The 24,880-nt window shown below is 39.2% G+C and overlaps 1 protein-coding gene across 3 annotated transcripts in view; it reads left to right on the top strand.

Moving 5' to 3' along the window:
- RAB11FIP2 (RAB11 family interacting protein 2) overlaps positions 1–20,767 on the top strand; it is a 44,609-nt gene extending 23,842 nt beyond the window's left edge. The window contains exons 4-6 of one of the 3 annotated variants that reach the window (XR_013233601.1): positions 5,433–5,478; positions 13,099–13,202; positions 13,750–13,890. Coding sequence is in view for 2 of the 3 variants with exons in the window: in XM_077349896.1 (XP_077206011.1) it covers positions 5,433–5,478; positions 15,613–15,840 (274 nt within the window). In the remaining variant the exon portion in view is untranslated. Of the gene's footprint in view, positions 1–5,432; positions 5,479–13,098; positions 13,891–15,612 lie in introns of those variants that run through there. The other 2 variants (XM_077349896.1, XM_077349897.1) reach the window with 2 other exon arrangements.
- The last annotated feature ends 4,113 nt before the right edge of the window (positions 20,768–24,880 follow it).

Here is a 24,880-nt window from a genome sequence, read left to right as displayed (position 1 = left end):
TCACTGTAGAGAATATTTTACCAAGCAATTAAAAGTAGAATTCGCTGAGGTAATGCAGTAGATCCACCCACTCCACAGCTGCTGCTGGAGAATGAAGATCTGAAATGTGTCTAATGTGGATATGTCTTAGATTTTACACGTCTGAGTAGCAAAGACTGCAGGATTAATGTCTGAACCAACCCTCTTTCTTTTCCATAGTTTCTCATGGCAGCTTTTATTTACATCACTTGTTAGTAGGGAATGTCATGTTATGTCATAGATAAGGCAGGTGCCAACATCTCCCCCCCAACCATGTTCATCTTTTGGAGGAGAGAGGAACTCGGTCCAATGAAAAGGCAGCTTCTGTAGCCATCTAAGCGAGAAGACAGAAAATTAAAATAGATCAAAGATATTAATTCTTCCTTGTGGACAACTGTATGAAAAACACACATCAAACCTGTTTGGCTTTATCCTGTAGCTTATTGACAGCTTATGTTTTGAAACGTTCTGTTGCTACTTCAAACATTTTGAAAATCACATCTCAAGGAAAAATTAAATGTCTTGAGTAATCTCCATCTGTTTTGTTTATCTTTCTGCTTTCTTGGGCTCTGCCAGTCTCAGTGTAACATTATGTGTCTCATCTCTGAATCTCCATACTGAAGAGATTTGATGGTCAGAGTTTGCTGCTTTAAGGTGTCAGGTAGTAACTTGATATACCTGTTTTTGACCATGCAAGTATTTGTCACGTTTCAAGCAGCCTTAATACTCTATTGTGGGGGTTAATGTTCCATCTTCCATGCTAGCAAAGTATGGTTTTCTCATTTTTCACAAACTTGCTTTCCAGTTCAATTGATTTGCGAGATTAGAGGAACAGAACAATTAATTAATTTTTAAAAATGTATTAGAGCCTCTTGTGGCACAGAGTGGTAAGGCAGCAGACATGCAGTCTGAAAGCTCTGCCCATGAGGCTGGGAGTTCAATCCCAGCAGCCGGCTCAAGGTTGACTCAGCCTTCCATCCTACCGAGGTAGGTAAAATGAGTACCCAGCTTGCTGGGGGGTAAATGCTAATGACTGGGGAAGGCACTGGCAAACCACCCCGTATTGAGTCTGCCATGAAAATGCTGGAGGACGTCACCCCAAGGGTCAGACATGACCCGGTGCTTGCACAGGGGATACCTTTACCTTTAGCTATGTATTAATACTTAAACATTATTTTGGATGCCTTTTTAAGAGTACCTGCACTAATCTCTTATCTATAAAGGTAAAGGTAAAGGTATCCACTGCACCATAAGAGGTTCTTATCTATACAGCTAAGTAAAAGTATGCTCTAGCTTCCCCTAACATTCTAAGATGTGCTTATTTGGAGTTGTATGGGAGACTTCCAAGGCGTCCAGGGTTATGATACAGAGGCAGACAATGACAAACCATCTCTGAATGTCCCTTGCCTTAAAAACCCTATGTGGGTCACTGTAAGTCGGCTGCAACTTAACTACTTTCCACCACCAAGGATATAGTTTACTCCAGTTACTTTAGATTTTCCCCCATCAAGGCACATCTGACTTATTGCAACCCTGTGCAGTTTTCAAGACAAGCAATGTTCAGAGGTGCTTTGCCACTGCCTGCCTGTGAGTGGCATCCCTGGTCTCCCGTCCAAATTCTTACCAGGGCTGACCCAGCTTAGCTTTTGAGATCTTATGATATCAGCCTAGTCTGGACCATCCAGCGCAGGGAAAGCTGTTCACAATGCCACTTTTTCAGAGCTGCAGTAAATTTGGCCCATATCCTCCTGGTCCTAGTCCAGTGATAAGAACTATATAACCTTGATGAAGGTAAAATACTGCCAGCCTTTAAATACAAGAGATCAAACAATGTCTGTCAGATATAACCCTTTACTAAAAATTCATATTTTATATTTGTATATAAGAGAAGGGATTAGTGAAATACTCTTTAAAAGGCATCCAAAATAATGTTTAACTCTGAATATATTTGAACAAAAACAAATTAAAATTGGGGTAGCCTGAGGCTATTTTTTTTCAGAACACCTTAGAATATTAAGAGAAACTAAAAAATGCTTTTGCATAGCCTTTTAATAATTGTAAATTTTCCTGTTTAGGGCATATAGGCCAACATCTAGCTAGATACAATACTATGGAAAGGGAATATTCTGTAGGAAGAAAGAAAGTTGATTGAGTTATCCTTTGCATAGGGATTATTCACTGATTCCAGTGAAAAGACAGTTTAGTATCCAGCACATTCTTATTTCACAGTTTGGGCTTAATTTAACCATGCAGTTTCATGGTATGCAAGCTGTGCTCAAACTCAAAATACCTTTAATGACATCATAAAAACAAAATTAAGTAAGATGGTTTACCACAAATGAAATACACATAGTTAATCCATATCATTAGGATAAAAAGCTTTACATAGAAAGTGAGCTACAGGTGCTTAAATTTGGGGATTTTTATCTTCCAGGAGATAAAACTCATCAAGTGCCAAAGTTTTGTTTTCAGCAATGGGGTAAGATATTTCATGTGAGCAGATGAATGTGTAGGGCAATGGAGGAGGACATGGGTTGTTGACTCAACTGAGTTGGCTGAGCAAGAGCAGAAGATTATAAGGAATATACGACTATATCTGCCTCTTGACCAGCCTGTTGGTCTCAAAAAAGGGTCAGTGAGTATGGAGAAATATGATGGCAATGATATGTTAATAGGCAAGATGTGAGCAGGGTCTTTGAGCATCTGCAGATAAGAGTTGAAAGTCAATGTCCAGAATGCACAGTTTAGTACAATGGATAGCTCCCCCTCATCTAGATATTGATGCTCATCAGGGGCCAATCCAGATTGTTTTAAAAAGGCAATAATGTTTTGGTGCCAAGAGGAGAGATATTAATCTGATAGGAGGTAGGATGTTAAACTATTGGCCTGTGCTTTGTAGTGTAGTCAGAACCAGTATTTCATGATTTTCATCCATGCCTGTGTGGATAATCGAGGAAGCCCAGTTTCAAGAAATAGCACTAAGTCAGAAACACAGCCGGGAACTCCCAAGAAGATGGCACAGAAATGATGACTGGAGCTTTTCATGGTATGCAAGCATATGAGGTAGAATAAGAATGCAGCTATCTTTCAGTAAATGCCATATACTTTACACTGTTTATTATTATTATTATTATTATTATTATTATTATTATTATTATTATTATTAAATATGGGAGTGAGGCAATCAGATCACTCAGATGAACCCAGGGAGCCCAGATCCAATGTCGGGACCGCCAACATTGTTTGGCAATGTTTGGCATATGTGACAGTTACAGGATACTGATATGAACTGTTTATACCAGTATTTTACCAAGTTATACCACCATTTAGATTATTTTAAGGAAATTGTTATAAATATTATACACAATACTCATAGCATCAAATGATTTGGAAGTTTCTCAGGCCTACAAAATCTGTTTTGAAGAAATATTAAATAGAAGAAGAGTTGGTTCTTATATGCCGCTTTTCCCTACCCGAAGGAGGCTCAAAGCGGCTTACAGTCGCCTTCCCATTCCTCTCCCCACAACAGACACCCTGTGGGGTGGGTGGTGAGGCTGAGAGAGCGCTGATATCGCTGCTCGGTCAGAACAGTTTTATCAGTGCTGTGGTGAGCCCAAGGTCACCCAGCTGGCTGCATGTGGGGGAGCACAGAATCGAACCTGGCATGACAGATTAGAAGTCCGCACTCCTAACCACTACACCAAACTGGCTCTCATTCATTCAAAGGAAATATTATATAATTTAAAATATCATGATTCACATAGTGTTGCTTTCATTCAAAGGAACTGTTCTGTTTAGACAGAGCTGTGGCAGTGAACACTCCGAGTTTCTTCTGTTTGTACAAACTTTATTGTATGTGTTATGGTGCTGTAAAGGTTCATTATGGTTGTTTAGAGGTAATCCTGTTGGTTTGATTAAGGCATAATCTGAGTAAACATGGCTGGGGTTTCATAGCACATTGAAATCATTCAAAAAGATTGATATTGTAAAAAAAAACTATAAAATGTGTATATTTGTGAACTGGCAAGAAATTTAGTTTTGTATGTGAAATCTGAAAACGAAGATCAAATACTGATTGAATGTAATTGAAATAAGTTACATAGATTTTTTAATGGTAAGTATTGAAATGGGATGGCTAACACATTCCAAACTGTATTTTTTAATAACTTGGTAGTGAAATCTTTTGTTCTTCATCTTAAATATTGTATAATTAAAATACTGACTTCATTAAGACAAACTTTTCTGAATATATAAGTTAAATAAAATTGTGCTATGCAAGTATATCTGTATTTTTTTAGATTAAAAGGGACATTTTAATGCTCTGTAATTCTTGCATTTCCACAGTTAATAGCAATATGGAAATGGTGGTAATTATATCAAGGAGTGTGTCTGAAGTGTCAAAACGTACCTTAAGGCTTTTATATTTAGAGTTGTCCCTATGAATGTTCCCATAGTCATCCTGAGAAAGATAGCACAAATGATCAGCAGTTCCTGTTCTGCTAGCTTATGATGCCTATGAATTTTTCTGTGTGGTTTCAGTATAGGTCCATATATGATTTCTTTGTCTAGAGAATGCACATGGGGAGTATTCCTGAGTTGTATCCAAAGAAATGGTGCTCCTGTTTATATCCCTCAAGAGGATATTTTGGATTATTTGCATATACCTTGTGAAGTTGGAGCAACTGATTTCCTTCTCAGATCTTTTCTGACAATTCTAGCAGAAACTCATGAAGTATTGTTTCTTCTTGACCAACTCTTTCATTTGTTTTCCCCCTCTCCTTTTCCCCAGGTAGTTTGATCCAAAGTAGGGCATAGTATGACCTGAATTTTGGCTCATTGGCATCATTTTCTTTTGTTTTCCTGTTTTATCATGATACAGCTGATATTGTTCAGATTGTTGTGTTTCACTGTGTGGGCCTAGTTCTCATGATTGTTGCTTAATTTATTGGTAAAGGCATCTTGTAGAGACCTGTACCCATGCACTGTCAGCAGTTTACTAGACTTGGCAAAAGCTTTTCATCATCAATAAAGATTTTGCATCGGGGGGAGGGGGGAAAGCACTGGTTGCCAATGTCTGTGACTAGTTTTGAAGTCCCAGGCTGTGTGCCTTCTGTTTTAACCTTTCCAGTGGCTCATGTTCCATTTACCAGTCCCATCCCAATGCAAGTACATTAATTCCTGGTACTTTAATTCCTAACATCTTAAAAGCATGCCTTCCTAGTGTCTCAGGGATGAAGATCAAAATAACAATGTCCAGGCCCAGCTTAGACTGCTGACTCTCAGCATGAACCTTAGCAGAAAGAATATAGTATTTGTGATCCTACTGATATATATTATTGTATATATAATGCTATATATTATATCTTTTTGGTTAACTATATATAATAATATATATATTTTGGTTACTTCCATAGTCTTAATGTGAATCCTTCTAAATCTGAAGACCTCAGGAAAGCAGCGGTAAGTTTACATACCAGTCATTCTCTGTAATGTGTATAATAGCTTATTATTCTGTAGGTTTGGGTGCCTAGTTAAAGGTTAGCTTTATCTGGTGTTTCATCTTGCTGGACCACTCATCTAGACCCAGTGGTATGTGTCTGACATTGGCTGTCCACTTTCTCCTGGAGTTGCTCACAAACAAGGCATAAAGGTGTTCTCTCCCTCCCCCTGGCATTTGGTAATCAATGGGAGAATGCCTCTGAACATGTAGGATCTGTTTGTCTATGAAGGTATATAATCATATTTTTGGTCTCTAAATAAATTAAAGTTCATTACCACACTTATTACTGGTGAGTGTCATATGTTAATTATGCAATAGTTACTGTAATCTCCCCTTAATATGAACTTGCTACCCAACAAGGTCACGTGATTACCTGTTGTTCTATTATGTGAGAGGAAAATAACAGTATTCGTCCATTAGAATCATAGAGTTGGAAGGGGCCATACAGGCTATCTAGTCCAACCCCCTACTCAAAAGTGCCAAGTTCTTCAGCATTTACTTGTGGAGAAAGTGCTCCAAATTCTTTGTCATGTTAATTGTCCTTTTCTGTCCTCCTTACGGATTTATTTTTCAGGTTTACGTTTAAGATGAGCAACTAGAACTCAAATCACTGTTCTCTCCATTATAGATTTATATAATTTGACTCATATCAATAACTTCAATAATAATTTATTATGTTTAATAGGATATATATTCTAAGAAATACATTTATTGAAGAAGAAACTCAGCAAGTCTTTCCTGAATCTTAATCCTATGAATCTTTAGAAGCTGCTTTAGGAGGGTTAAATCAAAATGCAAATACTAAGTTGATGAGTAAACATAGCAGAGTTGGAAGTATAAACAAATGACATCTTGTGAACAATGAGAAGGTTCTTAGAGATTTGAACTGATTCTTTGGAATATTCATTTGACCATGAGAATAGCCAGCATGGTGAGAATTTCAGAGATGAAACCCTTTTCATTCAGTTAGAAACATGGTGGTATTAGAGCCTACTCTCCGAGTAAAATAGATGTTTAAAAATGAATTTGGCATTTGGTTACTTGAAAAGATACTGCAACTGCTGGTCTTGTGCCCAGGCTACTTAAGTAGTCTGTAGTCCCATGCAGACATACTTGGGAGTAATTCCCCTTGAATTTTTTTGTGGTGAAGTTATTGCTAAACTCAAAAGATGAGAATGAATATCCCATTCACTGGGATTTAATCATTGCTGCAATGTGATTATTTCAGTAAAAGAAATATTATGAATTTATCTCTTGTAGTGTCTAAAAACTTTTTGATATATCCAAGATCTTCTAATGCACTAAATTAATGTTTTCAGTCAGATAAAATTGAATTCAACCAAGCAGTAATTTATTCTCTGAATTTAAAAGCAATATCAAAAGCTGCTTTAGCTTGGCAGTTTTGGAGTCCATTCTATTGAAAGTTTGATTTGGAAGATAAGTGCACTTCATTGATTTTAATGGTATGTGTTTTGCATATATGCTCAGAAAAAGTTGCCACTGAAGTCAGGGGGGTTACTCCCATGTAGACTGCATAGAATTGCACCATTTGTCTATAATATTTGTATTAAGTTCTGTGCATTTTAAAAATAATAAAGTTATGTAATGGCTTGTTTAGTGAAAACTTGATGCAAATCTTTACCTACTAATTATTTAGAGGAATTAAGCATGACAATTGTTTATGGCTTGTTTCCAGTTCCCATATTTTACTTGTAAGTTTATGAAGTTCAGTTTATTTTATTCAAGATACAATTAGACTGTAGAAAGTATTGTTTTATATGCTTAATTTGAAATATAACTATTGTAAAAAGAATTTCTGCGTTGCAAAACTATACTTAAATAGTTTGAAGTAATTTGTAGGATGCTCTTCCAGTGAGTTATTTCTTTTTTCCTCCTGGATGCAGTGTTTGGTAATTAAGTTTGTATGCCTTGTGCTCTGCTGGTGCCAACACCTGTCTGTGAATGAACAGTGTTTAAACAGGAGCAGTAGCCAGTTGAAAGGGCAGTGAGAGCTCTTTAAAGCCTAATTAAGAGCTGAAAGAGATGAAGCAAGTAGGACAAGAGATGTGAAAGTATCTAGGATGATATTCCCAGAGCAAAGCCCCTCATTAGAACAGCAAACAGATGATCAAAGAATACCAAGTTACCGTTTTATCTCTTAATTTCCCAGTAGTTGTGATTATCCAATTGAACCCAAACATCAAAGCTTTTCCTACCTGTTCACCTATTTAAAATCTGTTTCTACTTTCCTGAAATGTGGGTATTGCAGAAATATTCTTGGTAAGCAACAGGAAAATATTTGTTAGAATTACTTTCCCCTCATTCCTTTAAAATATACAAAAATGCATGCCATGTTTGCTAAAGACTGAATTCATATTTCGGTATTTGCATCCATACTTGGTGATTGTACGTTAAAATGTACATATGGTCTGAGCATAAGTGAACATCTTAACGATATATAAATGCAGGACCATCTGTGATACAGTATCTAATAATATGCTACGACTACCTTCAGCAATGTGTGTGTGTGTTTGTGCACATTATACTTGTAGACAAACACATCAAACAATGCTGGGTATTTTTCCTGTGCAATTCCACTCAGATTATATATGAATTTAATGTAAAGTCCTCCAGAAAGATTTATCTGTGAAGTCTTACATATTGGTATTAGAATTCTGGGATTGGAGAATTGACAAAAAACTGAAATTATAAGTTATAACTAATGAATGTAAACCATGCAAATACACTTTTGCATTCTGTTGTTTCCAAGAGCTTAAACATTTAAACAGTTGACCAAGTGCTTAACTTGTAGCATTTATCCGGGTTGTTAGCTAGCCCTGTCTAATTAGCCTTATTCCAGTTTTGCCACCTGCATGTTTTAATGATGTGAGTGGTGCCAAAGTGCAGACAGAGATTGCTATGAAAGGGAGTGGGAGTAAAGCTGAATTCTTGCATATTTGAGGTGGCATGCTTCCTAAATCATCAGTGTGTGTCCTCCTTAATGATAGCCTTCAGCTTCAAACAGGCATCAGTTTATGTCACCAAGCTTCCTAAAGTTTAAATTGGATTTAGAGAGCTGATGATAACCATTGAAATATTTTAGGTCATAAGTGTCTCAGTGTTTGAGCTGTTGGTTTTCCAAATGCAGGCTCTCTCTTTCCTTCTCTCTGTAGTGAGCCTGTTTGAATGTTGTTTTGTCATTGCTAGAGTTGAGAACTAATTACTTGCACATATTGTTACTATAGTTTAACACACCTTTGTTTTTACATTATTTAGAACTTGGTTTGTTTCCATTCTAAATTGTCATCCAATTGTTTGTTTGTTTGTTTGGTTTTTTGCTGTAAACAGACTCTTAAATCTGTTAAACTTGCCCATCAATGTTCATTGATTCATTGGAAAGGACTGCTAAAACATGTTTTCTTTGTTGGATTAGTTTAAAATTCTGTTAATTTAGTTTACTATTCTGTAAATCAGTCATTCTGTAGAATCTAGCAGGCTCTTCTTTCTAGGTAAATGCTGTGTTAGAATTCTGGTATTAATTTGCTCAAAATATAGATGTTGCAATATACACGAAGCAGTCTGCAAAATGATCATAAAAAATCTCATTGACTATTTAGTCCCATTGAAATCTGCTTAAATCCGAGTGATCTGATTTTTGTATCTCAGCCATGGGAGGACTAGAATGGGTAATTAGACAAACAAGGCTTAAGAAGCTACATAAATCCTTGGCTGCATTCCTAAAGGTTGAGTTGTCAAAGAAAAGGCAGTTCAAACAGTAGTTTTTGGATATGCCTTTGTTACACAGTTCTATTTTCTGCATTCCCAGATCTGGCAGAGATGAATTACGGAAAAAAGGGGGAAGAGATACCCTTTCTCTTCCCAGTACTGGATAGATGTATAGGCCCACAAAAAAATAAACAGGGAGGGACTTTGGCTAAAAATAATTTTTGAGACATCATTTCTGGATTGATTATTCAACAAGCCAAAATATTTGTGATGCAATTGTGATATCTAGCCTGGTTCTGTTTGTTAACTACTATGCTTTAAGTTTACTCCTTTAAAAACATGTCCTTTTGATGTTTTTCTGCTCACTTGTGTCTGTTGGCAGTATGATTGCGTCAAGAGAGGGGAATTTATTCACAAATACATATTCATCATTCAGTGACTTGCAACATCAAGTGATGACTTGCATATGTAAAAGTCATTGGAGAGTTTTCACATTACTTGATAGCATATATTAAATATATACTTCTCAATGAAAGCAGGTCATCTTTCATCTTCTCATACAGCCTCACATTGGGACTCTGCTTACTGATGCCAGCCTTGAGACATTGTCTTTCTAGCTCAAAAACTCCAAAGAGGGGCTGCCTGACCCATTTCAAAGTTGACACGTGCACAGGATTCCTACCCAATGTGTCATGTGCTTTGTCAGCAGGTTCTCCCTTCCCTCAGTTCCTTTTCTGCCACTGCAAGGATAGGAAGGTTCCTAGCATGCTCTGTTGATTTTTGTCATTGTGGATAAAAGATGTGAATCAGCCAAGCACAGCCAACCTGAAAAAGGCAGAAAACTCTGAGGAAGAATAGGCAGATGAAGGGTGGCTTAGTTCATTGTCAGCCTTTTGCAGGAGGTTAGTGCTTCCCTGTAAAATGATGATTCACCCCAGTTATTCAAGCTCAGGGCTCAGAACCAGACAGCCTCCCACTTTGCCTCTCTCGTCTCCAGAATGATTAGAACAGAGGCAGAGGAGGATCCGTCATGGGATGATGGAGAGAAGATGGAGTGTGTGACTAGCAATTCAGAGACACCTGGATTTAGATAGTTAGGGAAAAGTATGCATACCTGCATGATGCATCCCAGCTGTGAGACAAATCACTCTATTAGAAATGTCACAGGAGGGAAAGGTGGGCTGTGGAAGCAACACATCAAATTATTTCAGACATCACTGCCACTTATTCTGCCTGCCTTTTGTGACTGGCTCCCTGGACCATATCTTCTTTGATTTCTGAATGTGCCCTGAAACTGTGCTTATTATTGTCTCAGTACCTGACCTGGAATCTGGACTCTGACCATGCTATACTAGATTGTGCCTTTGCCTTTTCAAGTTCGCACGTGCATTGTGTGAAACAGCCCTGCACCCAGTGTGTTCCAGGACAGAAAACTTCTTTTTATCCATCAGGGACTCATTTTGCACTCATTTGGGAGTTTATTTCAGAGGAGGCAAGCCTCATTGTTCAGGTTCTACCTGATTGTTGTGCTTGTGATTCCACATCATGGCATCCAAGGTACTGTTTAGAAATGTAGGATAAAAATGATGCACAGTAGTGGTCCATGTGCATAGGAGAGGCCCACAATGGCCCCTAATGCACGGGCCATAATGCCCGCATTGGCGGCAGCAGCGCTTCAGGAAAAATCACCGATAACGCTTGCTGCTGCCGCCGCCTGCATGGACACCTCTCGACCCAGGGCTATGGAAGGCCCGCGTTAAGCAACCGCGGGATCTTCCATAGCTTCCTGGGTAAACTGGGGCTGCGCCAGGCTGGTGCTGTGCATAATTGCGCCTGTTGGCCTGCCCAGCCCCGACCCTACGGTGTCCCTCTGGAGCCCCGGAACTGGCAGGGGCTATCCCCTGCCCCCACCTGGGCATGCAGAGGGGGCCTGGGCCCCCCCACTCCCCCCCAGGCTGTCCAAACCTCCCCCCACCGCTCTGGCTTACCTCCTGGCCCCGGCGTTCAGCGTGTGCATGTGCACTATGCCGGGGCAGCCCAGCATGCACCGCTCCCGTGCAACGGCATGGAGGCTGCTGCCTTTTATGCTGCTGCCGTGCATAAAAGGCCAATGTTGGAATGTTCAATTTGCCAGCACTTTGCAATGACTTGGTCAGATAGGGCCTCTAGGCTGAAAGCTACACTGTGGGATAAGGCTTTGTACTCCTTGATTGCTTCCAAGATCACTTTGAACTTGGCCCCTACTAACTCAGGCTCCCTCGCCTCTGACTGAGCTCCATTCTAAGGCCCCTTTGGATCCTATGAGCCTGACTATCAGGACCACTTTGATCCCTCCATCCAGGCCACTTCAATTGCTCCGTAGTCAAAATCTAGGCTCCCACATTCACTTTCTCTGGATCCATTGACCAAGGTTCAGTTGCATTCAGAACCTCATGAGAAGAGGCATATGAAATTGAAGCATAAGGAGAAGACTAAGTCTGCACCCAAGTTAGGGTGTGTCAAGGCTTATAAGGGTCCAGAGACAGATCAGTATGTCATCCTGGTTCCCCCATGCATCCGGTTGCCACATGTAGCCTCCTTTTCCGGTTTCTTTTTGGGTGCCAATGACAACAAACCAAACATCTTTGTGGGATATCTTGGAATTGGGACCTCCTTATCTTAGCAACTTGTGCCCCCCTCAGTATTCTTACTGTATGTTGCCATTCTAGTTAAGTAGATGGGCTGGATATCACCCTCAAATTTTAGATGGGCAAGACCCAGATACACAGAAATACATGGATTCCCACTGCACACTGCTTCCATTTCAGTCTCTGTGCCTGAAGAAAGGTTCTCTGTGGCATCTTGCTATAGTGCCTCAGATCTATCCTCTGACAATACCATGGGCAGCCCATCCCTACTATCTCCTAGCAAAAACTTCCATCTCTATGGAAAATAGAATTCTATGAATGATGAAAGTTTTTTACATTGATGTTTCCACTTCAGATGTCTGAAGGACAGAATTTTGAGTTGTCTTTAATCTGACGCTCCAGGGATAGTTGCATTTCTGAACCTGGAGGTTCTTTCTGACCTTGCCATTGCAATCTGGTGGAAATCAGTCTCTATTCAGGTGACACCTTGTAAGCTTAAAGATTTATACAGAGTAAAGCAGGACCTCCTGTATGTATCTGTCCATGCATCCACCACCATCTTCATTGGTCATGGATGACATGGAAGCATACCAATTGCCTGGCCAGCATTCATCCTATTGGAAAAGCTGCCATTTGGATGTTTAATGCATCTTTATCTCTCATTTCTCAAGTAGCAAGCTATCAAATGATTATGGGAGGCTACCAACTTTTCCAATGGGAGAGTCTTTCCCAGTACATGAACAATTGCCCGATGAATCCTGACTAAACTTATCCAGTTTGAAGTGATTAAATTCTTGAAACTGGAGATTAACATGAGCAGACATGCTGTGGATGCATCAGCCATATTGATTGCCATAGTTCTCAGGAAGCACTCATGGCTAAGCAATACTGCTTTCTCTCTAGCAACTCGCTGTTAAAGCTGAGGATTAGCTAGGGGAACTTCTGCAGAAGGGCACAGTGGAACAGGCCCCAAGTGGGCTTCACTCCTGAGGTTTCCATTCAGTATTTTTCTAGTGGATAAAAAGATGATGGGCATAGGCCCATATTGGATCTCCAAAAATTAAACAAGTTCTTAAAAATTTCTTACCAAAGATGTTTCACTATCTGTTTTCGGTGCCCATTGTGAAAGCTTTTCAGTGCAGGGCTGGTAGTCTTTAATGCAAAATACTCCCCATATTAATGGTCTGGAACTTTATGTGGTAAAATTTGCCCTTATCTCCATTTCAGATATTCTCAGCGGCAAGAGGGTGATGATCCAAACAGACAATGCCACAACAGTGTATTATTTCAACACACAAGGAGGCATGGGTTCCCAAAGGCTTTGTTTAGAGGTAATAGCAGCTTGAGAAGTAGCTGATGATCATTGGAGCCCTTCCCAGGGCCATCCACATAGCAGGGACTTTGAATACAAAAGCAAACAACCTGAGCAGGGTCTATAGACAAATGGTCTATCCAACACAGATATTTCAAGGACATTTTCTATACCTGGGGGTGTCCTCAGATAGAACTGTTTGCAACAGTTGAGTCCAAGAAAGCACCAGAATTCTGCAATCCAACTGTCTTGGGAGAAACATTCCAGGCACACTCTTCTATGCAATCTCTCCCATGCTCCTAAAAGGTTATAGGGAAAATGGTGACTGATTAGATTAGATGGAATGTATCCTAGTTTCTCCCTTCTGGCCTGCCAGATATGATTCTCAGATCAATTATGTTTAGCAGGCATGGACTACAGACTGTTCCCTCCCACCCTAGACTTGCTAATGCACAGTCCATTGTTGCACCACAATGTAGCGTCTCCATAGGGTGTTCCTTCTCTCAAGGGGTATTGGAGATCTTTCTTCAAGCCCATAAATCTTCAACCAAATATTCTTATGACAGGAAGTGGTCTCAGTTTGAGTCCTGGATGTCTGCTGGAAGTGAATGCCCTTTCATCACTGCACTCTGTGCAAACAAATTTCCTCCGTTTTTTGGATGCACTGGATGGGAAATCCCACACATGCATGAGTTCCGAGAGGGGGCAGGGCATCTACTCTTTGGAGTTTCTGAGCTAGAAAGAAAAAAAATCCATGGCTCGCCGTCGCAAGCGCAGTCCCAATGTGCATCTGCACAGAAGACACCAGTGAGCCAACAGTTACAGGTAAGTGCAAGTCTGTTTTCATATATTCACCTGCACGTAACTGTTTGGCCAGTTTTACATATATGGGTAAATTAGCTGCTAACATTTATTTAAATATAGAGTGTTTTATATACAGACAAATGCTTAAAATAGAATGCACATTCATTAAAGATCATGAGCATAGAAGAGTTATCTCACTGTTGGGAAGCAACCAAGAAATGTTTTTGAACCACATCTATTATCCATTTTAATCGTTTTGGATTTTTTTCAAATGTAGACTGGTTCCCTTGCAGCATCTTCTGCCAGGAGAGTGGGAAGTATTCCAGAGAAATGTTCACTTAATAATGCGGCACTGTGGGTCCCAGATGGAGGCCTGTTTCCCTTAGATCTCAATTACAATCTGCTCCTGCTTTTGCTACAGACCAACAGTGAGAGCTTGAAAAGTTGGTGTACTGTAAATTCCTTAGTATTTATATTTTGCTGCAACTTCTCATTTCTTTCTTACTGTAGTGATGCCAGGCTTAATCAGCAGAATCATTCAAATGGTTCCAGTACTCTTCCTGGGACCACAGTTGTTTTGTAAATTAGACTGTGTATAAGTAAATGCTCACACATAATAAAAGATCTTGTTTAAAGATTAAATTTGTTGTGGTCAGATTTGGGTGTGGGCCCCTTTTAAAAGGGGCATGGATCAAGTGAAATGTTCCTATTGAATGGCTAGCCTCGGGATAATACATACTACTTCTTACCAGACTATTCCAGTTAAACCAGACAAATATAGCACCTTCCAATTAGTATCCATGCCAGTGCTGCTGCCACCAAATTTGCATGAAGAATGTAGTTGTAATGAGGGATCCCTCTGTCAAATTCTCTGATGTTAATGGCCTTCCATCATGCAGCAACCTTTCTAGTGGTTTCTGCATAACTATGTTATTATTATTATTATTATTATTATTATTATTATTATTATTATTATTATTATTATTATGTCTTATCTGTGGTATAGAAATTTAATCAGCTCTTACTCTAATCCTTAGTCCAATGGTTAATTGTACTATGGAGAGAGGTTTTCTTCAGTATTTCTTTTGCAGGATAAGAAGTGTTCCAGAGGTCTTAAGACCTGGGGCTTCGGTTACAGTATGCCACTCATTAATTCGTTATGTCTGTAATCCACTGATCATTGCCCTCCGTGCAGCATGAAATTGAGGGTAGTGCAGGAATAGTGTATGATGTATTCTGTGAATACCCCTGGTTACATCTGATGGGCTTTAGCTTCAAATCAGCAATATTGAACACTATAAAGATGCATTTACTGTGTATATACAAAGATGGTTGATTTTTGATAAATTGTCAAGCCCCAAATTATCAGATGCAGATTATTTTATTCCTAATGTAATAGTTATATTTATATGCTGCCAATTCTAGCACAGCTGGCTCATTATTTGTTTGAAGTCAGTGGAAATGTTTTTTTTTTTTTCTGTGTTCCTCTTTAAAATAATTTTTTTGACCTATTTCAGCCCTATTTGATATTGGGACTGTCTAAGGAGAATGTCCATTGGAAGTTTCAGATTCTCACAGATTCTTGTATTTTCCCAAATGTTTCTTTCAATTCTGTTTTATTCTAGGATGGAAACCCTTTTGATGCCACTGCAGGGTATCGTAACCTTACATATGAAGAGGTGTTACAAGAATTAGTGAAACATAAAGAACAATTGAAGAAGAAGGACACCCACATTCGTGAACTTGAGGACTACATTGACAATCTTCTCGTACGAGTAATGGAGGAAACTCCCAGTATTCTCCGTGTGCCATATGAACCTTCTCGACGAGCAGGCAAATTTTCCAAAAGCTGAGGTGTCTTCCCATCACCCCATGGCATTTCTTTAGAGAGTAGTGGGATGGACAGCTTATTGATACCTTAATTCTTATTATCCCCTCATTTCTTCCTGAATTATAAGTTGACACTAAATATCAGCAGGTTTTGGCTAAACCTGTACACAAACTACATAGCATTTACAAAAATAAACTAAGTTCTTATAATAAAATATTCCTTTTACATTAAAAATTTACATGAGGATAATATTTACATCACAGCTAACTTGTATACTGCTGCACTCATAGGATCCCAAACACTTGAATATTTACTTTGCACCTCAGTCAGTCTCTTGGATACAGCATGCTGTCAATGTGGGTGTGCACAGGCAGGTTGTACTTTGCAATGCTAAACATGAAGATAAATGTGGTGGTATGGAAGTTTATCATTAATAGCCATCAAACCACACTGAGTAAAGAGGAAGCTTCATTCCATGCTTTTGCCAGGTGGGTGGGCTCTAATGTGGAATTAATTTGAAACATTTAAATTGGTAGCTCTCAATCTTGTCCTTAGAATGTGGGCTTTCCAAATGGCACACAGCATGTCTGGGATATTACAAACTGGATATGTTGCATACAGGTATAGCATACCGCTTATTTAAACGTACAAGCATCCATTAAGGTTGAGCAAGTGAAACAAAAGAAATACACGTGAAACAAAAGTTATACCTCATGTGTTTAATGTTTATGTGAATTCAAACTGATACAGTTTACTGACAGCAATGTTTTAAGGCATCTGTGTGCTGTATGCATCTTTCCTTGGTTTTTGCCAAATTGAGACAGAAAATGCAAATTGTATAGTATATTGTTTTTGCCAATATGGATGATTATTGCTATAAATAATTGATTTAAAAAAATACTCTGTTAAATATCAAGTAGTGTCCTTTATTTAAGTGTGATGGATTTATTTGGTTAGATGCATCTCTGATTAATACTTGTATATAGTGTTGTGTCCACCTCTCAGAGTGGCAAAATGCAATTTCTAGTAGGAAACCTGCTTCATACTAATCAGTAGTATTGTGATTTGCATAGAGTGTTTGATGGATAAAGCACAGAATAAGTTTTCACAAGTCAAGAACACTGGAGTGTTGAAAAGTTGGATTTCTTTTTGCTAATGTTTGCCAAGTGGGCACTAGACAGAAGGATTTTTCTGACCAAAAATGAAGAATAAAGATTAAAACTGGCCATCTTTTTACAAATAAAATTGCTCCAAGTTCAAGTAGTTCATAGATACATGCATAAGCCCCATCTTGCATACATGTTACCTTTTGCAAAGGCAGCCCTGCTGAAATTCTGAGACCTCCCCTGTACAAGGGAATACCAGCCTTTTGCCAGGCAGGAGAGATGCAGACTCTGGAACTTCAAAAGAACACGCTATCTCAGGAGGTTTCTCTGTTATAATTCCTAGTAGTAACAGAGAAAGAGATGATGCAGCAAAAATACACAGACATTGTATATCCAAGGTCTTCCGGTTGAGTCTTGCATGAAAATAGCTACCAAAGAGCTCTGCTAGGTGTCCCAAGTATAGCTGAAGTTTTGTACTATAGAAAGTAATCACTTAGGATTGGCTGCTCATGCTGGTTGGCAGGCCCCCACAACATTTTCTTGTTGCAGATGGGGAATACTGCCACAACTCAGTGTCTTTCATCCCAGCAGCCCCTCAGCTCCAGTCTTCCTTAGCTGCCCTCATGCAGGTTTATAAGATGGCTGCAGTGATGAAGAATATCTTGTACTGACTGGCTGCATATTTAGTCAAAATCCTAAACTGGGCAGGGCTAGGAGACTCGGTACATATTTTTAGAACTATGCTAGCACATTGGTAAAATGTTACGCAGGCACCAGGAGTGACTGAGGCTGGGGGAATTTAGGATGGTCAATAAATCCTGTCCCCAACATATCCCCAATTCTGGCCATTTTTAAGGTGGCACTGAATTTATATCAGCTTGTCTGATTTGGCTCAGTGCCAATATATTTTTAGTATGCCTCTGGAGAATTTTGTCCCCATTTCAAGATGTTCATAGGCAGGGCTTCAGATGGGGCATTTAGTTCAATTCCAAATCTTCATGGTTTTGCTTTATTCTGCTATATCCATGTGCCAAATGATACATTCTAATCTGTTGTAATTTTTTTTTTTGCATTCTACATTTGATGTAGATGTGTACCTTCGGTGTTTATACGTCATTGTATTTTTTGAAAGTATGAAATATTCAAAGCTTGCAACTGTTTCAGTGTACTAATGTCTTCTGTCCATGATATTGGAAGACACTGGGTCATTGATGATGAACTTGCATTATGTGCAAGTTCATCACACCTCTTCAATGAGTTACTCAAGTAAAATAGAGAGGAGCATAAACCATAGAACATGTAAGCTGTTAGAAATATTTATTCTCTTTTACCTTTAGAGTGATGCTCTTAAATGTGAATGATCAAAGCCGATAGTGAACTATAAAAATTTTAGTACAGAGCAGAGGTAATAAGAACTTGATTATGATGTATGTGGTATGTGTGTACAGATTGCATTAGCTGAAAAACTCACGTTTTCTCTCTTGTAATGCCCTCTTCTCTGATCTATAAATGAGCATCTTATTTCTGATCCTTAATTGCAAATGTCCGAAAGACAGATGTACCTTAGAAAAGGGATAGTTACAAAAATAGGCACAGTGCATTGTTTACAAACCAATGTATAATTAGAGTCTAAAGGCAGCTACTTGGAGTTTTATCTCTGGCCAGCTTCTACAAAGACTTGGTACATCATCAGAAAGATAGTAGTCAGACACGCAACTGCCTTGTACAACAGTGCATTTGGGGGAGCAACATCCAAGCCCCAGCTGTAGTCTCTACATATGACAGTGGGGTTGCCTATGCCTGCATCACTTTGCCCACCTACAGAGGAACTTCTGTTTGGGTGCAGTCTCAGTGGGATCACTCTCCAGGTTTAGAATATTTTTAGACTCACCGGGTCTCTGCAAACCACTTGCAATTTATCTTAGAATAAATGTTGCCTACTAGAACATTGTATACTTACCTTCAGTGTAAAATAGCTTCTGTAGAACAGTTTAGGAGCTGGAAAAAAATCCATCCTCTCAGGACCCACATTAGTCATCCCCGAGATGGGCGATGCGGCGAATGAACACGTTTCACATATTAACAGCGCTTTCTTGTTAGCATGAAGGGCTTATCAGCAAACAGACATTTTGAATTGTTTTCTTTTGAAGCAGCACCACATACCAGCAGAATATTTAGAACTTTTTGTAAAGCACATGAAGTCATGTTTAGGGTTGTAAATAGTAAGTGAAAAGTTATTGCCATCAAAGACAATGTTTAATATTTGTATTACTTTTGCTGTTGTGTTTTTATGTTGAGCTTGATTGCCACTTACCAATGAATGTAGAATTATCCATAGATGAAGCTTAGCCTACATCTTATGTCAGCTGTAAATCAAGGGCTATTTGCAATGGTCCTGATATGACAGTGTTGCCTTGTATTTGAAGGTTTTATGAATGCATCCAGTTTCTCCATTAAACACAGTAATGGTCATTGCAGTTTCCTGCCCCCAATCTCCAGAGCTTTGCTCAGTTAAATTTTTTAAAGTACATTGTCTTTACTGCTGCTCTAAAATATTATTTACAACTACATCTTTTAAAATTGAACACAGATTAAATTTCCCCAGAAGTGCGAGTCCTAGCATACCCCTATTGTAGAATAGTACATGAATTTGTATGTGTTTTAAAAGTTGCTTGATATATGCCTACTTCTTATTCTCTCTGAGGCAACTGATGACTGATTAAAAGAACTGCTCAATTAAAAGGGCTTCTAATTCTGTTAAAATTATTTATTTCAGGTATTCAAAGGGCTGATTTCCAGAAGTGCATGAAGCATGTTGGTGCAATAACATGGCCTGCATTTCTGAATCCCCATTCTGTGTATCCAAAATTGATTCTAAATGTAATAATGGTTTATTGGCAGTATTGAATATACATCAGTATTGTTCTTTTAAATGGTTTAGGTTTGCTTTTTTAAAGTTTTCAGCTTCATTTCTGCCAAGTAAGGGTCAAAGCTACATGTCCTTCTAGTATTCCATGAATGACAATTCAATCTTAAGTTTCAGTGGGCTTAGAAGGGTGTATCTGCTTAGGTGATTTAACCTTCCCAAGCACCCTTGACAGAGTCTGGTCTGCATGAAGGCTGTGGTGGTGGGGTAGAGATGGGATCAACTCTTCTCCCCATAGTATTTCTCTAATATTTAGAGAGCAGATATACATACCCAAACCACATCCTGTAAAGGGGGGGGGGGAGGTTGGGTGTCATGCTGGAATCATTTTCTTTCCCTTATTGAAGCTACAAGCACTTTGGGGCACAATCAGTCCCTATCAGATAGTGTATACAGGGGGAGGTAAACTCTTCTTAAGCCTATACTACAGCTGTAGTTCAAGTGCCATTCCAAGAGCTAAAAACTGGGAATTCTGATTATGAATCTAATGTGTAATTTTGCCCTAAAAATGCCAGAATCTTTGTTGACTCTCATTTGAAATGTTCAAATACGCTGTTTTAAGTTTAATCTTACACATGATACCACTGCTTCATTCAGCTTAGGTATTTATTTTGGTACAATATAATGCTATAGAATCAAATAGCAAGTCTACAAAAGATACGAGCATGCCTTGGCAAATGAGGGTTTATTTGTTTTTTGTGCAATGATTGATCAAGTATGTACTTTTTTGGCCACAGGAAGTCACATATTATAGACCTATGTGGCATCTGTATGTGTAGAATGATGAAAAGCATGTCATGTCATTTGGGGTAGCCCTAAGCATTTCTTACTTGATCAAATCTGTACTCTTAATTTTAGAATTTCTTCAGTTGTTGCATGTTGGACGCCAATAAAATGTCATTGTGCACTCCAGTAAATTGTCTTCTTGTTTTAATATATTCAGCACAGCAGAAGTCAACTCTGCATTTATTACACATGATGATATGATGGCCATCCTCTGAGGAACCATAGGACATGCAAGCACCTTCCAACACACTGTCTCTGATCTCCTAAGTAGGCTGGCTTTTGAATTCTCTTCATTGTCAGGACCAGCTCCAACTCCAAAGTATAATTTTGCCTATGTTTGAAATGCATTACAAGAAAACAAAATATTAATGCGAATAAAAGCCACTTCTATAAAACAGTCTTCTTCATCCTGTCCTCTAGCTCCAAAAACATGTACAGGAAAAAATGAGGCTACCCAAAATACCCAAAAGTCACTACCACTGTGAAAACACAAAAAAATCTACCCTATAGGCAAGCTCCAAAACTTCATTGGCAAAAGTCTTGCATAATTTCCTGAATCTCTGTCATCACATTACTTCATCTGCCTCTGTAAGATGTGGGTTCAGGGTTTTTCCTGAGCAGAACCAAGTAGAGAAACCCCTGTGCAGAGGCAGTTCTGTGCATTGGTACTCCATAATCAAGCCTTTTTAATTCTCTTGTGTCACCGGTCCAGGGTGTACTTCTCTCAAGGCCACCTGGGCAGCAAGAAACAGAAAGTGAAACAGGCTGTATCACCTTTGCAAAAGCAGCCCACAGTTGGCCACACCCATAAACCCTTGTGGCCAGGCAATTTGGGGTGAGGTTGGTTAGCTGCAGTCAGAGGGGCTTGGCAGGTTGCTTTAAGGGGCAAGGGCTGGAGACAGTGGTAGACAGGCCTTAAAGGCCATGGTGAGTCACCCCCTGAGGTGGTCAGGAGAGGGTAGGGCCAAGAACAAGACTGCAGGAAAAGAGGGCAGAAATAGCCGCCTTATGACATCTTAAGTTGGCATACATATTAGGAGCTGAATAAAGAGGTACTTTGAAATCTTTGAAGATATGGTCATCAGCAGTCTTTTGCTCCAGCCCCCATGGAACCCAGTTTGCTATGGGTACCTCTTCTTCAGATGGCTTAAGAACCCACAGCTCCAGCTACTGGAGCTTGAGAAAGTGGTATATAGGGAATGCAGCAAGTTCAATTGTAATCTCCACTGGTCCAGGATTTCCTTTTGTCCTACAATCATATGTCTATACTACATCTGCAGAGTCAACTGCGTACATGTAAATTGTGGACTTTAAATTCCACACAAGTTGTTAATCTGCACAGATAATCATAAGTAGGTTTGTAGCCAATTTACCATGTCTATGAATGTTTGGGTATTTAGCATCTTAGGCTTGCTTACTCTAACATACCGTCTGACATATTTAAAGCAGCATTAGAATGTAACACCCAAGAATAGTTAAGCCTGAGGTTATTCTCTGAGGATATTTGGCACATACTGTAATTTGCATAAACTTATTTTTTTGTTAGAAGCATGAAGCTTCTTTAGATTCGTGATTCTGACAACCATTGTACAATGAGACACAATATTATCATTTAGTCAGTAGTGTTCATTTTTCATGTTTGTAGAAGTGTTGTAATAATTAACATTTACCTAATAATTACAGTGCTAAGGCAAATTATTTGTGGGTATGCATTTTTGATATTTTTCTATCTTGTGTACTATATACGTCATTCAGAAAACATTTAATGGAGTTAAATTGAGTTCTTAGTGGAGAATGTAAAGATAGCAGTTACGCTGTATCTCATTCTGTTGAAAATTGGCCTCTTGTTTAAAGAGAGCACACAATAAAAGGATTTAAAATTGCAGCCAAATTTACTTTGCAGTGTTGTTATAAAGACTGAGAATTTATGTGAAATGATTTCTGCTCTTAATACTTAGTGACTTTTCCATCTGTTTTCATCAAATAAAAGTAACGGAGATTTAAAAATCCCTGCTGTTTTACAAATTTTACACACAGTGACAATAAAACTGGGCAAAGGCCTTGAATTTTATAAAATCATGTCAATTCTAAATGGCTGAGATTGGGATGATCTTTGGGCTGATCCAAGTGTTTTGGATGCTCTGGGTGAATTATGACTTCCCATTGCACACTCAGTATTGAAAATAATGAGACATCTCATGTATTTACTTGACATTTAAAATGAACAGTGTAGTATATGCTTTTTAAAAAAACCCTTTTCACAAAAAAAAGAAATTCAGTTCCATCTAAACTGGTATCCCTTAAACCCTAGGCCCAGGGTTTCTTCTTTTTAAAATCTATATCAGGCTTTCTGAACCAGGGTTTCATGAAACCCTGGAGTTTCTTGAGGGGCCTGGAAAGTTTTCCTTAATGGGTGGGAGTTAATTAATTTTTAATATATATTTTCAATTTTTTAAATATATACTGGGTCAAGAATGTTTCAGCAGTTTCTCAATGATAAAAAAAGTTGAGAAAGGCTGATCTGTATGGTCAGTCTGACCTTGATCACAGAGCTGCTTCTTTCTTATGAAGCCTTTCAGAACCCGACTTCTTACTCCTAATCTGAGGCCCCAGTCAAGCATTTTTCTTTCTCTAACAGCATGTGCGCTGAGTAGCAGGATAAGTTCAGTACCTGTTACTCCCAGACTAAGGTCAGAAACACAGCCCAAGGTCAGGAAAGGCAGGAGTCAGAAACATAGTCAGAGGATGAGCCAGACATCAAGGCATGGTCCAAGAAAAGCACAGCAAATGGTAGTCTAGGTCCCAGAGCAGACCAGGCAGGCCTTGTGCAAAGGTGAGCCAGTAGGTACCCACACTGACCTGTGGGTACATCTCTCATATATGGCATGGCAATGTCCAAGTTTGATTCTGGGATCCTTTCCAGTAGCTGAGGCCCTGCATTCAGCCCTCAACCTGGGAAGATCTTTCTCCTCCTTCCAGTCTCCTTCCAATGTAATAGTGGCCCTGCAGACAAGTATTATATCTTTCTCTTTAAACTTTTGTTTCTGTTGCTGTTTCTTTTGTTCTAATGGGGTGAGTACTTCAGTGAGCTGTTTACTTGTTCTTCCAATAGTACTGATGGCTTAGGTGTGGGAGCTTTGTTGTCAGGAAATGAACCTTCTATAGAACCTTTCTCTAAAGACTACTTCAGGATGCTTGCTGGTTACATTTGGATCCAAACTTGTTGAATGTGTCTGTGAAGCCAGACTCCTTGTCTCTCAAGGTGTCCTCTTTGGGAGGGCTGACTATGACAGTATGTCTCCAGTACTAAGAAAGCCCAACCCAGTCTTCTGTCATCATTTGCCACCTGCCAGTTCTTTTTGATTTCCACATATCTTGAAGGAAATGTGCGTCTGCAGCAAAAATATGTAATTCTGTTAAATGTTTTCATTGCTTTGGAACTGTCAGAGGTTCAAAAAAATGAGTTTTGTTTTCAATCTAGTAACATAATCTGAGAAGAGATAGTTATTTTGTAGTGTAATACATTTGTCAGCCTCTTCAAAGGATGGTGGTTGAAAGTGTTGTGAAGTCACAGCCTGCAGGGTTTTCAAGGCAAGAGACCTTCAGTGGTGATATGTTACTGACTGCCTCTCTATTGCAACCCTGGTATTTCTTGGTGTGGTTTCTCATCGAATACTAACCAGGGCTGATCTCACTTAGCTTCTGAGATCTGATGAGATTAGACTAGCCTGGGTTATCCAGATCATAGGCTGAAGTTGCTATGTATTGTAGGCAACTGAATGCAATAGTGGAAGTTGGATTTGAAAGCATATGCTTAACATTTAAGTGTATCTGTCTTTGCTGCATTAGATTAATGCAGTGTTGACTTTGAAGATTGTCCAGAAGCTATGGTTGGTACAGTATTCTGTGGCTGACTGGAGTGAGTTGTGGGGACTATATTATTACAATCGTGTTCCATATACACTGGCCCCTAGTTTGCTTCTGGGCTCAGTTCAAGGTACTGGCCTTTTGGTGAGCCAGTTTGGTGTAGTGGTTAGGAGTGCGGACTTCTAATCTGGCATGCCAGGTTCGATTCCGCTCTCCCCCACATGCAACCAGCTGGGTGACCTTGGGCTTGCCACGGCACTGATAAAACTGTTCTGACCGAGCAGTGATATCAGCACTCTCTCAGCCTCACCCACCCCACAGGGTGTCTGTTGTGGGGAGAGGAATGGGAAGGCGACTGTAAGCCGCTTTGAGCCTCC

This window comes from Paroedura picta, chromosome 8 (assembly GCF_049243985.1).
Source record: "Paroedura picta isolate Pp20150507F chromosome 8, Ppicta_v3.0, whole genome shotgun sequence".
NCBI classification, from domain to species: Eukaryota; Metazoa; Chordata; class Lepidosauria; order Squamata; family Gekkonidae; genus Paroedura; species Paroedura picta.
Note: the sequence above shows the minus strand (reverse complement) of the source record. Positions and strands in the feature narration are given on the sequence as shown.